Source organism: Bufo gargarizans, chromosome 5 (genome assembly GCF_014858855.1).
Source record: "Bufo gargarizans isolate SCDJY-AF-19 chromosome 5, ASM1485885v1, whole genome shotgun sequence".
Lineage (NCBI taxonomy): Eukaryota > Metazoa > Chordata > Amphibia > Anura > Bufonidae > Bufo > Bufo gargarizans.
The window spans coordinates 2,577,759-2,593,416 of NC_058084.1; the positions used below are offsets into that span (position 1 = coordinate 2,577,759).

General features: G+C 44.1%; 1 protein-coding gene across 3 annotated transcripts in view; it reads left to right on the forward strand.

Moving 5' to 3' along the window:
* The window catches only part of LOC122937848 (oocyte zinc finger protein XlCOF7.1-like), a 67,768-nt gene extending 52,348 nt beyond the window's left edge, over positions 1-15,420 (forward strand). The window contains exon 7 of one of the 3 annotated variants that reach the window (XM_044292971.1): positions 12,556-12,677. In XM_044292971.1, the coding sequence (XP_044148906.1) occupies positions 12,556-12,560 (5 nt within the window). In that variant the 3' untranslated portion in view covers positions 12,561-12,677. Of the gene's footprint in view, positions 1-12,555 lie in introns of all 3 variants that reach the window. The other 2 variants (XM_044292972.1, XM_044292964.1) reach the window with 2 other exon arrangements.
* Positions 15,421-15,658: the final 238 nt, after the last annotated feature.

Here is a 15,658-nt window from a genome sequence, read left to right on the forward strand (position 1 = left end):
CAGTACCTGCAGCACGGTGTGGACTGAGCACCAGGACTTGATCTCTATACGCAGTACCCGCAGCACGGTGTGGACTGAATACCAGGACTTGATCTCTATACGCGGTACCCGCAGCACGGTGTGGACTGAGCACCAGGACTTGATCTCTATACGCGGTACCTGCAGCACGGTGTGGACTGAACACCAGGACTTGATCTCTATACACCGAACCTGCAGCACGGTGTGGACTGAACATCAGGACTTGATCTCTATACGCAGTACCTGCAGCACGGTGTGGACTGAACACCAGGACTTGATCTCTATACGCGGTACCTGCAGCACGGTGTGGACTGAACACTAGGACTTGATCTCTATACGCAGTACCTGCAGTACGGTGTGGACTGAACACCAGGACTTGATCTCTATACGCGGTACCTGCAGCACGGTGTGGACTGAACATCAGGACTTGATCTCTATACGCGGTACCTGCAGCACGGTGTGGACTGAACATCAGGACTTGATCTCTATACGCGGTACCTGCAGCACGGTGTGGACTGAACACTAGGACTTGATCTCTATACGCGGTACCTGCAGCACATTGTGGACTGAACACTAGGACTTGATCTCTATACACCGATCCTGCAGCACGGTGTGGACTGAACACCAGGACTTGATCTCTATACACGGTACCTGCAGCACGGTGTGGACTTAACACTAGGACTTGATCTCTATACGCAGTACCCGCAGCACGGTGTGGACTGAACACCAGGACTTGATCTCTATACGCGGTACCCGCAGCACGGTGTGGACTGAATACCAGGACTTGATCTCTATACGCAGTATCTGCAGTACGGTGTGGACTGAACACCAGGACTTGATCTCTATACACGGTACCTGCAGCACGGTGTGGACTTAACACCAGGACTTGATCTCTATACGCAGTACCCGCAGCACGGTGTGGACTGAGCACCAGGACTTGATCTCTATACGCGGTACCCGCAGCACGGTGTGGACTGAATACCAGGACTTGATCTCTATACGCAGTATCTGCAGTACGGTGTGGACTGAACACCAGGACTTGATCTCTATACGCGGTACCTGCAGTACGGTGTGGACTGAATACCAGGACTTGATCTCTATACACGGTACCCGCAGCACGGTGTGGACTGAACACCAGGACTTGATCTCTATACGCAGTATCTGCAGCACGGTGTGGACTGAATACCAGGACTTGATCTCTATACACGGTACCTGCAGCACGGTGTGGACTGAACATCAGGACTTGATCTCTATACACGGTACCCGCAGCACGGTGTGGACTGAACACCAGGACTTGATCTCTATACGCAGTATCTGCAGTACGGTGTGGACTGAACACCGGGACTTGATCTCTATACGCAGTACCTGCAGCACGGTGTGGACTGAGCACCAGGACTTGATCTCTATACGCGGTACCCGCAGCACGGTGTGGACTGAGCACCAGGACTTGATCTCTATACGCAGTATCTGCAGCACGGTGTGGACTGAACACCAGGACTTGATCTCTATACGCAGTACCCGCAGCACGGTGTGGACTGAACATCAGGACTTGATCTCTATACGCAGTACCTGCAGCACGGTGTGGACTGAATACCAGGACTTGATCTCTATACGCAGTACCTGCAGCACGGTGTGGACTGAATACCAGGACTTGATCTCTATACGCAGTACCTGCAGCACGGTGTGGACTGAGCACCAGGACTTGATCTCTATACGCGTTACCTGCAGTACGGTGTGGACTGAACATCAGGACTTGATCTCTCTACGCGGTACCCGCAGCACGGTGTGGACTGAGCACCAGGACTTGATCTCTATACGCGTTACCTGCAGTACGGTGTGGACTGAACACCAGGACTTGATCTCTATACGCAGTACCTGCAGTATGGTGTGGACTGAACACCAGGACTTGATCTCTATACGCGGTACCTGCAGCACGGTGTGGACTGAGCACCAGGACGTGATCTCTATACGCGGTACCCGCAGCACGGTGTGGACTGAACACCGGGACTTGATCTCTATACGCAGTACCTGCAGCACGGTGTGGACTGAACACCAGGACTTGATCTCTATACGCGGTACCCGCAGCACGGTGTGGACTGAGCACCAGGACTTGATCTCTATACGCGGTACCTGCAGCACGGTGTGGACTGAACACCAGGACTTGATCTCTATACACGGTACCTGCAGCACGTTGTGGACTGAGCATCAGGACTTGATCTCTATACGCAGTATCTGCAGTACGGTGTGGACTGAACACCAGGACTTGATCTCTATACGCGGTATCCACAGCACGGTGTGGACTGAACACTAGGACTTGATCTCTATACGCAGTACCTGCAGCACGGTGTGGACTGAGCACCAGGACTTGATCTCTATACGCAGTACCTGCAGCATGGTGTGGACTGAGCACCAGGACTTGATCTCTATACGCAGTACCTGCAGCACGGTGTGGACTGAGCACCAGGACTTGATCTCTATACGCGGTACCTGCAGCACGGTGTGGACTGAATACCAGGACTTGATCTCTATACGCGGTACCCGCAGCACGGTGTGGACTGAACACCAGGACTTGATCTCTATACGCGGTACCCGCAGCACGGTGTGGACTGAACACCAGGACTTGATCTCTATACGCAGTACCTGCAGCACGGTGTGGACTGAACACCAGGACTTGATCTCTATACGCGGTACCTGCAGCACGGTGTGGACTGAGCACCAGGACTTGATCTCTATACGCGGTACCTGCAGCACGGTGTGGACTGAGCATCAGGACTTGATCTCTATACGCGGTACCTGCAGCACGGTGTGGACTGAACACCAGGACTTGATCTCTATACGCAGTACCTGCAGCACGGTGTGGACTGAACACCAGGACTTGATCTCTATACGCAGTACCTGCAGTATGGTGTGGACTGAACACCAGGACTTGATCTCTATACGCAGTACCTGCAGTACGGTGTGGACTGAACACCAGGACTTGATCTCTATACGCAGTACCTGCAGCACGGTGTGGACTGAACACCAGGACTTGATCTCTATACGCAGTACCTGCAGTATGGTGTGGACTGAATACCAGGACTTGATCTCTATACACGGTACCTGCAGCACGGTGTGGACTGAATACCAGGACTTGATCTCTATACGCAGTACCTGCAGCACGGTGTGGACTGAACACCAGGACTTGATCTCTATACGCAGTACCTGCAGCACGGTGTGGACTGAACATAAGGACTTGATCTCTATACACCGATCCTGCAGCACGGTGTGGACTGAATACCAGGACTTGATCTCTATACGCGGTACCCGCAGCACGGTGTGGACTGAATACCAGGACTTGATCTCTATACGCGGTACCCGCAGCACATTGTGGACTGAACACTAGGACTTGATCTCTATACACCGATCCTGCAGCACGGTGTGGACTGAATACCAGGACTTGATCTCTATACGCGGTACCTGCAGTATGGTGTGGACTGAGCACCAGGACTTGATCTCTATACGCAGTACCTGCAGTACGGTGTGGACTGAACACCAGGACTTGATCTCTATACGCAGTACCTGCAGCACGGTGTGGACTGAACACCAGGACTTGATCTCTATACGCAGTACCTGCAGTATGGTGTGGACTGAACACCGGGACTTGATCTCTATACGCGGTACCTGCAGCACGGTGTGGACTGAGCACCAGGACTTGATCTCTATACGCAGTACCTGCAGCACGGTGTGGACTGAACACCAGGACTTGATCTCTATACGCAGTACCTGCAGCACGGTGTGGACTGAACACCAGGACTTGATCTCTATACGCAGTACCTGCAGTACGGTGTGGACTGAACACCAGGACTTGATCTCTATACGCAGTACCTGCAGCACGGTGTGGACTGAACACCAGGACTTGATCTCTATACGCAGTACCTGCAGCACGGTGTGGACTGAACATCAGGACTTGATCTCTATACGCAGTACCCGCAGCACATTGTGGACTGAACACTAGGACTTGATCTCTATACACCGATCCTGCAGCACGGTGTGGACTGAATACCAGGACTTGATCTCTATACGCGGTACCCACAGCACGGTGTGGACTGAATACCAGGACTTGATCTCTATACACGGTACCTGCAGCACGGTGTGGACTGAATACCAGGACTTGATCTCTATACGCAGTACCTGCAGCACGGTGTGGACTGAACACCAGGACTTGATCTCTATACGCAGTACCCGCAGCACAGTGTGGACTGAACACTAGGACTTGATCTCTATACACCGATCCTGCAGCACGGTGTGGACTGAATACCAGGACTTGATCTCTATACGCAGTACCTGCAGCACGGTGTGGACTGAACACCAGGACTGAAAACTAAGATGAAGTTGTTTTCTGTTTTGTGAAGCCTGCCAAGTGTGAATAAACACTAATTTCTGGTAAAGACTGTTTTTGTGCTTCTGTACTGCGTCCGCTCACCCTGTCTACCAGAGCGAATCCCTACACCAGACATGATGAAAAAAAATCTAGATCTTAGAAGGTGTTAATATTAGGTAAATCCAACCTCAGATGAAGCACAGCACACAACACATTCCACAGTGTTTTATTTACTCCACAAAAATGAAGCTAAAATGGAAAAGCCATGTGTGATAAACTAAGTGCCCCATGAGTCCATGATCAAGTGCCCCCAATGAATCATTAGCTTGTAGGACCATCGTTAGCAGCAGTAACTTGTAAGTCCAGTTTTTTTAGGATGACTTTATCAATCAATGTTTTGGAGCACTTTTGACCGCTCTTCTTTACAATGTTCTTCAGGTCATTGAGGTTTCTGGGCTTTCTTTCATGCACAGCACTTTTGGGGTCCCATCACAACATTTTAATGGGGTCGAAGTCTGGACTTTGGGTCAAAGCAGAATCTCAGTTCTCTAATTTTTCAGCCATTCTGCTGTAGATTTTCTGTTAATGCTTAGGCCCTGTTCCATGGCCCAGTTTCGGCCAAGCTTTAGCTTTTGGATAGACTGCCTCACATTTGAGTCTAGAATTCTTCAGTATTTAGAGGAGTTCATGGTCAACTCAATGACTAGAAGGTGCCAGGGTCCTGTGGTTGCAAAACAAGCCCAGATCATCCCCACCACTGTGCTGGTATGAGGTGTTTGTACTTATAGAACCGTATGGTGGGTTTGTTCGTCAAATGTGGTGTTGTGCGTTATGGCCAAACATCTCCACTTGATAAATCAGGGCCAATTTTCATTGATGAGACCAAGACCGGTGTGTCCTATGCCAGTCTAGATATCTCCTGCGCTGCCAGAGGATGCATTTAATTTATGAAGAGGCACATGTTTCATTATAGATTAAGGTCATGGGCTGGCAGTTGCAGCTGGTATAGATAAGTCATCATTTATGTGAGAAAACTGGCGCAAACGTCATAAACTGTGTCATGTCTGGCTGATGCCCTTGGTCGCACCCTTCCCTTGCCACGCCTCCTTTTAAAAAACTAGCAACAGCAGATTAAAGGGGTTGTGCCATCATAATGATCACTGTTAAATCTGTTAATGATTTGACAGTGATCATTTTTGTAAATATATTTGATTAACAAATTCCCACCGTTTAGGATAAAATTCATCCCCACTTTCCTCATTGTTGTCATTTGGTATCCCCTGGTTACGGCTCCGCTCTTCTCCGGAATCCCGGTGGCCGCGCTTTCGCAGAAGACTCCTTCTTTTCTCCCAGCCGGGCCGCTCGCTGTTCTGCATGCGCGATGGTGACTTCTTCCTGGCCAGAATAGTACAGAGCCGCGAATGCGCACGCCGGCTCTGTACTATACTGGCCAGGAATAAGTCACCATGGCGCATGCGCGGTGGCGTGCGCATTCAGTCCAGCGCGCGGCCCGGACGGGAGAAGACTTCAATCAAGATGAAGCCCGCCCCCAGCCAGAATCCATGAAGTGAATGGCGCGCTGGCAGCAGGTAAGTATGAAAAGGCGAAGTGGGATAACCCCTTTAAGGCCTCTTGCACACAACTCTCCCAGTGTTACTCCTGCTAGAACATATGATGTATGTAGATTATTAGTACCTGATCCTTCTCTACAAGTGACTCTCCAGTGTTACTCCTCCTAGGACATATGATGCATGTAGATTATTAGTACCTGATCCTTCTCTACTAGTGTCTCTCCAGTGTTTCTACTCCTAGGACATATGATGTATGTAGATTATTAGTACCTGATCCTTCTCTACAAGTGACTCTCCAGTGTTTCTACTCCTAGGACATATGATGTATGTAGATTATTAGTACCTGATCCTTCTCTACAAGTGTCTCTCCAGTGTTACTCCTCCTAGGACATATATGATGTATGTAGATTATTAGTACCTGATCCTTCTCTACAAGTGACTCTCCAGTGTTACTCCTCCTAGGACATATGATGTATGTAGATTATTAGTACCTGATCCTTCTCTACAAGTGACTCTCCAGTGTTACTCCTCCTAGGACATATGATGCATGTAGATTATTAGTACCTGCTCCTTCTCTACAAGTGTCTCTCCAGTGTTACTCCTCCTAGGACATATGATGTATGTAGATTATTAGTACCCGATCCTTCTCTACAAGTGACTCTCCAGTGTTACTCCTCCTAGGACATATGATGCATGTAGATTATTAGTACCTGATCCTTCTCTACTAGTGTCTCTCCAGTGTTTCTACTCCTAGGACATATGATGTATGTAGATTATTAGTACCTGATTCTTCTCTACAAGTGACTCTCCAGTGTTACTCCTCCTAGGACATATGATGCATGTAGATTATTAGTACCTGATCCTTCTCTACAAGTGACTCTCCAGTGTTTCTCCCCCTAGGACATATCATGTATGTAGATTATTAGTACCTGATCCTTCTCTACAAGTGACTCTCCCGTGTTACTCATCCTAGGACATATGATGTATGTAGATTATTAGTACCTGATCCTTCTCTACAAGTGTCTCTCCAGTGTAACTCCTCCTAGGACATATGATGCATGTAGATTATTAGTACCTGATCCTTCTCTACAAGTGTCTCTCCAGTGTTACTCCCCCTAGGACATATGATGTATGTAGATTATTAGTACCTGATCCTTCTCTACTAGTGTCTCTCCAGTGTTTCTACTCCTAGGACATATGATGTATGTAGATTATTAGTACCTGATTCTTCTCTACAAGTGACTCTCCAGTGTTACTCCTCCTAGGACATATGATGCATGTAGATTATTAGTACCTGATCCTTCTCTACAAGTGACTCTCCAGTGTTTCTCCCCCTAGGACATATGATGTATGTAGATTATTAGTACCTGATCCTTCTCTACAAGTGTCTCTCCAGTGTTACTCCTCCTAGAACATATGATGTATGTAGATTATTAGTACCTGATCCTTCTCTACAAGTGTCTCTCCAGTGTTACTACTCCTAGGACATATGATGCATGTAGATTATTAGTACCTGATCCTTCTCTACAAGTGTCTCTCCAGTGTAACTCCTCCTAGAACATATGATGTATGTAGATTATTAGTACCTGATCCTTCTTTACAAGTCACTCTCCAGTGTTTCTACTCCTAGGACATATGATGCATGTAGATTATTAGTACCTGATCCTTCTCTACAAGTGTCTCTCCAGTGTAACTCCTCCTAGGACATATGATGCATGTAGATTATTAGTACCTGATCCTTCTCTACAAGTGTCTCTCCAGTGTTACTCCTCCTAGAACATATGATGTATGTAGATTATTAGTACCTGATCCTTCTCTACAAGTGACTCTCCAGTGTTACTCCTCCTAGGACATATGATGTATGTAGATTATTAGTACCCGATCCTTCTCTACAAGTGACTCTCCCGTGTTACTCATCCTAGGACATATGATGCATGTAGATTATTAGTACCTGATCCTTCTCTACAAGTGTCTCTCCAGTGTTACTCCTCCTAGGACATATGATGTATGTAGATTATTTGTACCAAGATTCTTCTCTACAAGTGACTCTCCAGTGTTACTCCTCCTAGAACATATGATGTATGTAGATTATTAGTACCTGATCCTTCTTTACAAGTGACTCTCCAGTGTTTCTCCCCCTAGGACATATGATGCATGTAGATTATTAGTACCTGATCCTTCTCTACAAGTGTCTCTCCAGTGTAACTCCTCCTAGGACATATGATGTATGTAGATTATTCGTACCAAGATTCTTCTCTACAAGTGACTCTCCAGTGTTACTCCCCCTAGAACATATGATGTATGTAGATTATTAGTACCTGATCCTTCTCTACAAGTGTCTCTCCAGTGTTTCTACTCCTAGGACATATGATGTATGTAGATTATTAGTACCTGATCCTTCTCTACAAGTGTCTCTCCAGTGTTACTCCTCCTAGGACATATGATGTATGTAGATTATTAGTACCTGATCCTTCTCTACAAGTGACTCTCCAGTGTTACTCCTCCTAGGACATATGATGTATGTAGATTATTAGTACCTGATCCTTCTCTACAAGTGTCTCTCCAGTGTAACTCCTCCTAGGACATATGATGCATGTAGATTATTAGTACCTGATCCTTCTCTACAAGTGTCTCTCCAGTGTAACTCCTCCTAGGACATATGATGCATGTAGATTATTAGTACCTGATCCTTCTCTACATGTGTCTCTCCAGTGTAACTCCTCCTAGGACATATGATGCATGTAGATTATTAGTACCTGATCCTTCTCTACAAGTGACTCTCCAGTGTTACTCCTCCTAGGACATATGATGTATGTAGATTATTAGTACCTGATCCTTCTCTACAAGTGACTCTCCAGTGTTACTCCTCCTAGGACATATGATGTATGTAGATTATTAGTACCTGATCCTTCTCTACAAGTGTCTCTCCAGTGTAACTCCTCCTAGGACATATGATGCATGTAGATTATTCGTACCAAGATTCTTCTCTACAAGTGTCTCTCCAGTGTAACTCCTCCTAGGACATATGATGTATGTAGATTATTAGTACCTGATCCTTCTCTACTAGTGTCTCTCCAGTGTTTCTACTCCTAGGACATGTGATGTATGTAGATTATTAGTACCTGATCCTTCTCTACAAGTGTCTCTCCAGTGTTACTCCTCCTAGGACATATATGATGTATGTAGATTATTAGTACCTGATCCTTCTCTACAAGTGACTCTCCAGTGTTACTCCTCCTAGGACATATGATGCATGTAGATTATTAGTACCTGATCCTTCTCTACAAGTGTCTCTCCAGTGTAACTCCTCCTAGAACATATGATGTATGTAGATTATTAGTACCTGATCCTTCTTTACAAGTCACTCTCCAGTGTTTCTACTCCTAGGACATATGATGCATGTAGATTATTAGTACCTGATCCTTCTCTACAAGTGTCTCTCCAGTGTAACTCCTCCTAGGACATATGATGTATGTAGATTATTAGTACCTGATCCTTCTCTACAAGTGACTCTCCCGTGTTACTCATCCTAGGACATATGATGCATGTAGATTATTAGTACCTGATCCTTCTCTACAAGTGTCTCTCCAGTGTTACTCCTCCTAGGACATATGATGTATGTAGATTATTTGTACCAAGATTCTTCTCTACAAGTGACTCTCCAGTGTTACTCCTCCTAGAACATATGATGTATGTAGATTATTAGTACCTGATCCTTCTCTACAAGTGTCTCTCCAGTGTTACTCCTCCTAGGACATATGATGTATGTAGATTATTTGTACCAAGATTCTTCTCTACAAGTGTCTCTCCAGTGTTACTCCTCCTAGAACATATGATGTATGTAGATTATTAGTACCTGATCCTTCTTTACAAGTGACTCTCCAGTGTTTCTCCCCCTAGGACATATGATGCATGTAGATTATTAGTACCTGATCCTTCTCTACAAGTGTCTCTCCAGTGTAACTCCTCCTAGGACATATGATGTATGTAGATTATTCGTACCAAGATTCTTCTCTACAAGTGTCTCTCCAGTGTTTCTACTCCTAGGACATATGATGTATGTAGATTATTAGTACCTGATTCTTCTCTACAAGTGACTCTCCAGTGTTACTCCTCCTAGGACATATGATGCATGTAGATTATTAGTACCTGATCCTTCTCTACAAGTGTCTCTCCAGTGTAACTCCTCCTAGGACATATGATGCATGTAGATTATTAGTACCTGATCCTTCTCTACAAGTGTCTCTCCAGTGTAACTCCTCCTAGGACATATGATGCATGTAGATTATTAGTACCTGATCCTTCTCTACAAGTGTCTCTCCAGTGTAACTCCTCCTAGGACATATGATGCATGTAGATTATTAGTACCTGATCCTTCTCTACAAGTGTCTCTCCAGTGTAACTCCTCCTAGGACATATGATGTATGTAGATTATTAGTACCTGATCCTTCTCTACAAGTGACTCTCCAGTGTTACTCCTCCTAGGACATATGATGTATGTAGATTATTAGTACCTGATCCTTCTCTACAAGTCACTCTCCAGTGTAACTCCTCCTAGGACATATGATGCATGTAGATTATTAGTACCTGATCCTTCTCTACAAGTGACTCTCCAGTGTTACTCCCCCTAGGACATATAATGTATGTAGATTATTAGTACCTGATCCTTCTCTACAAGTGACTCTCCAGTGTTACTTCTCCTAGGACATATGATGTATGTAGATTATTAGTACCTGATCCTTCTCTACAAGTGACTCTCCAGTGTTACTCCTCCTAGGACATATGATGTATGTAGATTATTCGTACCAAGATTCTTCTCTACAAGTGACTCTCCAGTGTTACTCCTCCTAGGACATATGATGTATGTAGATTATTCGTACCAAGATTCTTCTCTACAAGTGTCTCTCCAGTGTAACTCCTCCTAGGACATATGATGCATGTAGATTATTAGTACCTGATCCTTCTCTACAAGTGACTCTCCAGTGTTACTCCTCCTAGGACATATGATGTATGTAGATTATTAGTACCTGATCCTTCTCTACAAGTGTCTCTCCAGTGTAACTCCTCCTAGGACATATGATGTATGTAAATTATTAGTACCTGATCCTTCTCTACAAGTGACTCTCCAGTGTTACTTCTCCTAGGACATATGATGTATGTAGATTATTAGTACCTGATCCTTCTCTACAAGTGACTCTCCAGTGTTACTCCTCCTAGGACATATGATGTATGTAGATTATTCGTACCAAGATTCTTCTCTACAAGTGACTCTCCAGTGTTACTCCTCCTCTGTAGCGAAGGAAAACACTCATGTATGAGTATCAGGCAGGATGGAAGGAAATGTGGCCACTTTTCTGTGTTTTTCCATTAAAAATATTTTTTTTAAGAAGTTCCTGCAGCATGGCGCCTGAAACAGAAGATTCATACTTGCCTGCTCCATTCCACTCCAGTCCTCCACACTAACCCTGCGGTCTCCATCTTCTGGTCCCTGCGTTTACACCTGGCAATTCATGGGCATGGCCACTTCACCTCTGAAGCCAGTTATTGGCTGGAGCGGTGCATGTGACTATGCCCATGCACTGCCAGATGTAAACAGCGCAGGGACTAGAAGATGGAGGCCGCGTGAATCCCATTAAGCCCCTATTACACTGCACAACATTACTGGGTACAAGTGTTCATAGGCTGCTCATTCCTGATATCTGGCCTGTAAAATCAGCTGCTGATCACGAGCAATCACTCTTTGTCAGATGATTTTCATATTTTATGAATTGCCGTCAACACATCTCCTGGTGTAATCAGTGCTACCAATAATCTATTGAAGTGAATGAGGGAGGAATGATAGAGGTAGTGATCATTCCTCCCCATTCACTTGGCTTCTGTAAGGCTGCGTTCACACGGGCGAGATTTCCGCGCGGGTGCAATGCATGAGGTGAACGTATTGCACCTGCACTGAATCCTGACCCATTCATTTCAATGGGGCTGTGCACATGAGCGTTTTTTTTCATGCATCACTTCTGCAATGCTTTAAAATCGCAGCATGTTCTATATTCTGCGTTTTTCACGCAGTCCTGGCCCCATAGAAGTGAATGGGGCTGCGTTAATAACGCATTGCATCTGCAAGCAAGTGCGGATGCAATGCGTTTTTCACTGATGGTTGCTAGGAGATGTTGTTTGTAAACCTTCAGTTTTTTATCACGCGCGTGAAAAACGCATCAAAACGCATTGCACCCGCGTGGAAAAAACTGAACAACTGAACGCAATTGCAGACAAAACTGACTGAACTTGCTTGCAAAATGGTGCGAGTTTAACTGAACGCACCCTGAACGCATCCGGACCTAATCTGTCACGCTCGTGTGAACTCAGCCTAATAGGCCAATGCCAACAAGCGCCGATCAACATTTTTTTAATATTTTTTATTTGCACCCCTTGAAATACAGCGATGTGACAAAAGGTTGTGCCCCCCTGCTTTAAATTATATCTGTGATATGACCCAGCCTCTTTTATGTAAGACCCTTGTATGCCTCCATGTATTTTCCATGTCTTGGTCATTGTGTGGACTTTGTGCATAGAAATTATAGAATATCAATTATTTTCTCTTTTTTTCAGATTAATGTTGCATTAAAGGCTTTCCTGAAGATCTCCCTCTATCTCCCTCCCTTGAAGTAGAAGATAATCAGTCACCGATTGGCAAAACAAGAAATTTCAAAAAGAAATCTAATCTTTCCATGCATGAGAAAATTCACACAGCTAAAAGACGATATTCATGTTCAGACTGTGGGAAAACATTTACTAGGAAACGGACTCTTGTTGGACATCAAAGAATTCACACAGGAGAGAAGCCATTCTCCTGCCTGGAATGTGGGCAGAAGTTTATGCTTAAAAATTATCTTGAAAGGCATCAGAGAATTCACTCAAATGAGAAGCCGTATTCATGTTCAGAATGTGGAAGATGTTTCACAGAAAAATCAAAGCTTATTATACATGAGAGATTTCATACCGGAGAAAAGCTCTTTACATGTTCAGAATGTGGGAAATGTTTTACAAGTAAATCAAATTTTATTAGTCATCAGAGAATTCACACAGGAGAGAAGCCATATTCATGTTCTGAATGTGGAGGATGTTTTAGGCAGAAGGCAAGCCTATTAAAACATCAGAGACGGCACACAGGAGAGAAGCCATATTCATGTCCAGAATGTGGGAAATGTTTTAGTCGGAGGTCAGTCCTTGTTAAACATCAGATGATTCACACAGGAGAGAAGCCATACTCATGCTCAGAATGTGGGAAATGTTTTAGTCAGAGAGCAGTCCTTACTATACATCAGAGATGTCACACCGGGGAGAAACCATATTTATGCTCAGAATGTGGGAAATGTTTTGCCCAGAAATCACATCTTGTTGACCATCTAACAACTCATACTGGGAAGTCATTTTCATGTCCTGAATGTGGGAAATGTTTTCGCCAAAAATTAAGTCTTATTGGACATCTAAATATTCACACAGGGGAGAAACCATATTTATGTTCAGAATGTGGGGAATGTTTTAATCACAAACTAGCTCTTGTTAAACATCAGAACAGTCATAAAGGGGAGAAGTCTTATTCATGTTCACAATGTGGAAAATGTTTTACCAGGAAATCGAGTCTTGTTATACATGAGAGAATTCACACAGGAGAAAAGCCGTATTCATGTTCAGAATGTGGGAAATGTTTTAGCCAGAAAGCAGTCCTTCTTAAACATCAGAAAATTCACACCGGGGAGAAGCCGTATTCATGCTCCAAATGTGGGAAATGTTTTAGACAGAAATCAAGTCTTATTGACCATCTGAAAAGTCACTCTGAGGAGAAGCCATTTTCATGTTCTGAATGTGGGAAATGTTTCCGACAGAAATTAGGTCTTCTGGGGCATTTAAATAGTCACACAGGGAAGAAACCATATTCATGTTCTCAATGTGGGAAATGTTTTACACAGAAGTCTGGTCTTGTAATACATGGGAGAATTCACACTGGGGAGAAGCCATATTCATGTTCAGAATGTGGGAAATGTTTTGGCTATAAATCAAGTCTTGTTGACCATCTGAAAACTCATTTGGAGGAGAAGCCATTTTCATGTCCTGAATGTGGGAAATATTTTACGCATAAATCAGGTCTTGTTTTACATGAGCGAATTCACACAGGGGAGAAGCCATATTCCTGTGTAGAATGTGGGAAATGTTTCAGATATAAATCAAGTCTTGCTGACCATTTGAAAATGCACTCTGCGGATAATTCATTTTCATGTCGTGAATGTGGGAAATGTTTTGGCAGGAAAATGAATCTTGTTATACACGAGAGAATTCACACAGGAGAGAAGCCATATTCATGTTCAGAATGTGGGAAATGTTTTACCCAGAGAGCAATCCTTGATAAACATCAAAAGACTCACAGCAGAGAGAGACCGTATTCATGTTCAGAATGTGGGAAATGTTTTAAACATAAATCAGATCTTGTTATACATCAGAGAACTCACACAGGAGAGAAGCCATATTCATGTTCGGAATGTGGGAAATGTTTTAGTTAGAGATCAATCCTTGTTAAACATCAGAAGATTCACACACGAGAGAAACCTCATTTATGATCAGAATGTGGGAAATGTCTTGTAGACCATCTGAAATGTCACACTGAGAAGAAGCCATTTTAATGTCATGAATGTGGGAAATGTTTTCATCAGCAATCAAGTCTTGTGGAACATCTTAGTATTCACTCAGGAGAGAAGTAATAATTATGTTCAGCATGTGGAAAATGTTTTATACATAAGTCATATCTTATTTAACATTTGAAAAGTTACTAAAGCCTTTGTGTCTTGAATGTGGGAAATGTTTTCATCAGGAGTCAAGTCCTGTGGAACATCTAAATGAAATGTTACCAGATGCCATATTGATTTTTTAGAATGTGGGGAATGCTTTATATATGAATCAAGTCTCGTTATACATCAGAGAATTCACACAGGGGAGAAGACATTGTAACTCTGTAGGAAATAGGGCCTATGTGAGCTCCATTGTTGGACATGCTGCCTCCGGATTACCATTACTGCTTAACACAGCAAGATCCTAGTGATCGATGTTCTGTGTAAATGGCCTGAACCAACATCAGTAATCTCTCAGAAAACTCTGGGATGGGGAATATCACAGGCTTATCAATGAGAACAATTTCCCCATACAGAAGGTAGCATTCACTATGTGCCTCCTGTGAGCCAGTATGGATAGCAGCCATTACTGCCGGCAGACTCGCTGTCAAGGAATTCTTGGCAGAACTGCTGTAGTTCGAACACAGGCGTAGGTTTTCTTACATAAGCTGTCCAATGTAGATTGGAAAGAGATGAAACCTTGGAATCTTGTACCATGAGGCTGGCACAATATCAAACCAAAGTGAGAATCTTGTGGACGTGCCGAGAAAGGGGAAAGGGACTAACATCTATCCTAAAAGCTGATAAAAGAACTACCAGAACGCATGAAATCAGTATTGTATTTAACAAATTAGAAAACATAACAATAAAAACAAGTGCAGGGCAAAGGCGACCTCACCGGAGGGGGGCACAACGGTACTAATTCACACTGCTCCAACATTAAGTACAATGTTCTAATTTATTCTAATTTGTTAAATAAAATACAATACTAATTTCATGCGATCTGGTAGTTCTTTTATAGGCCTTTTGTGATTGATTATATATTGTAA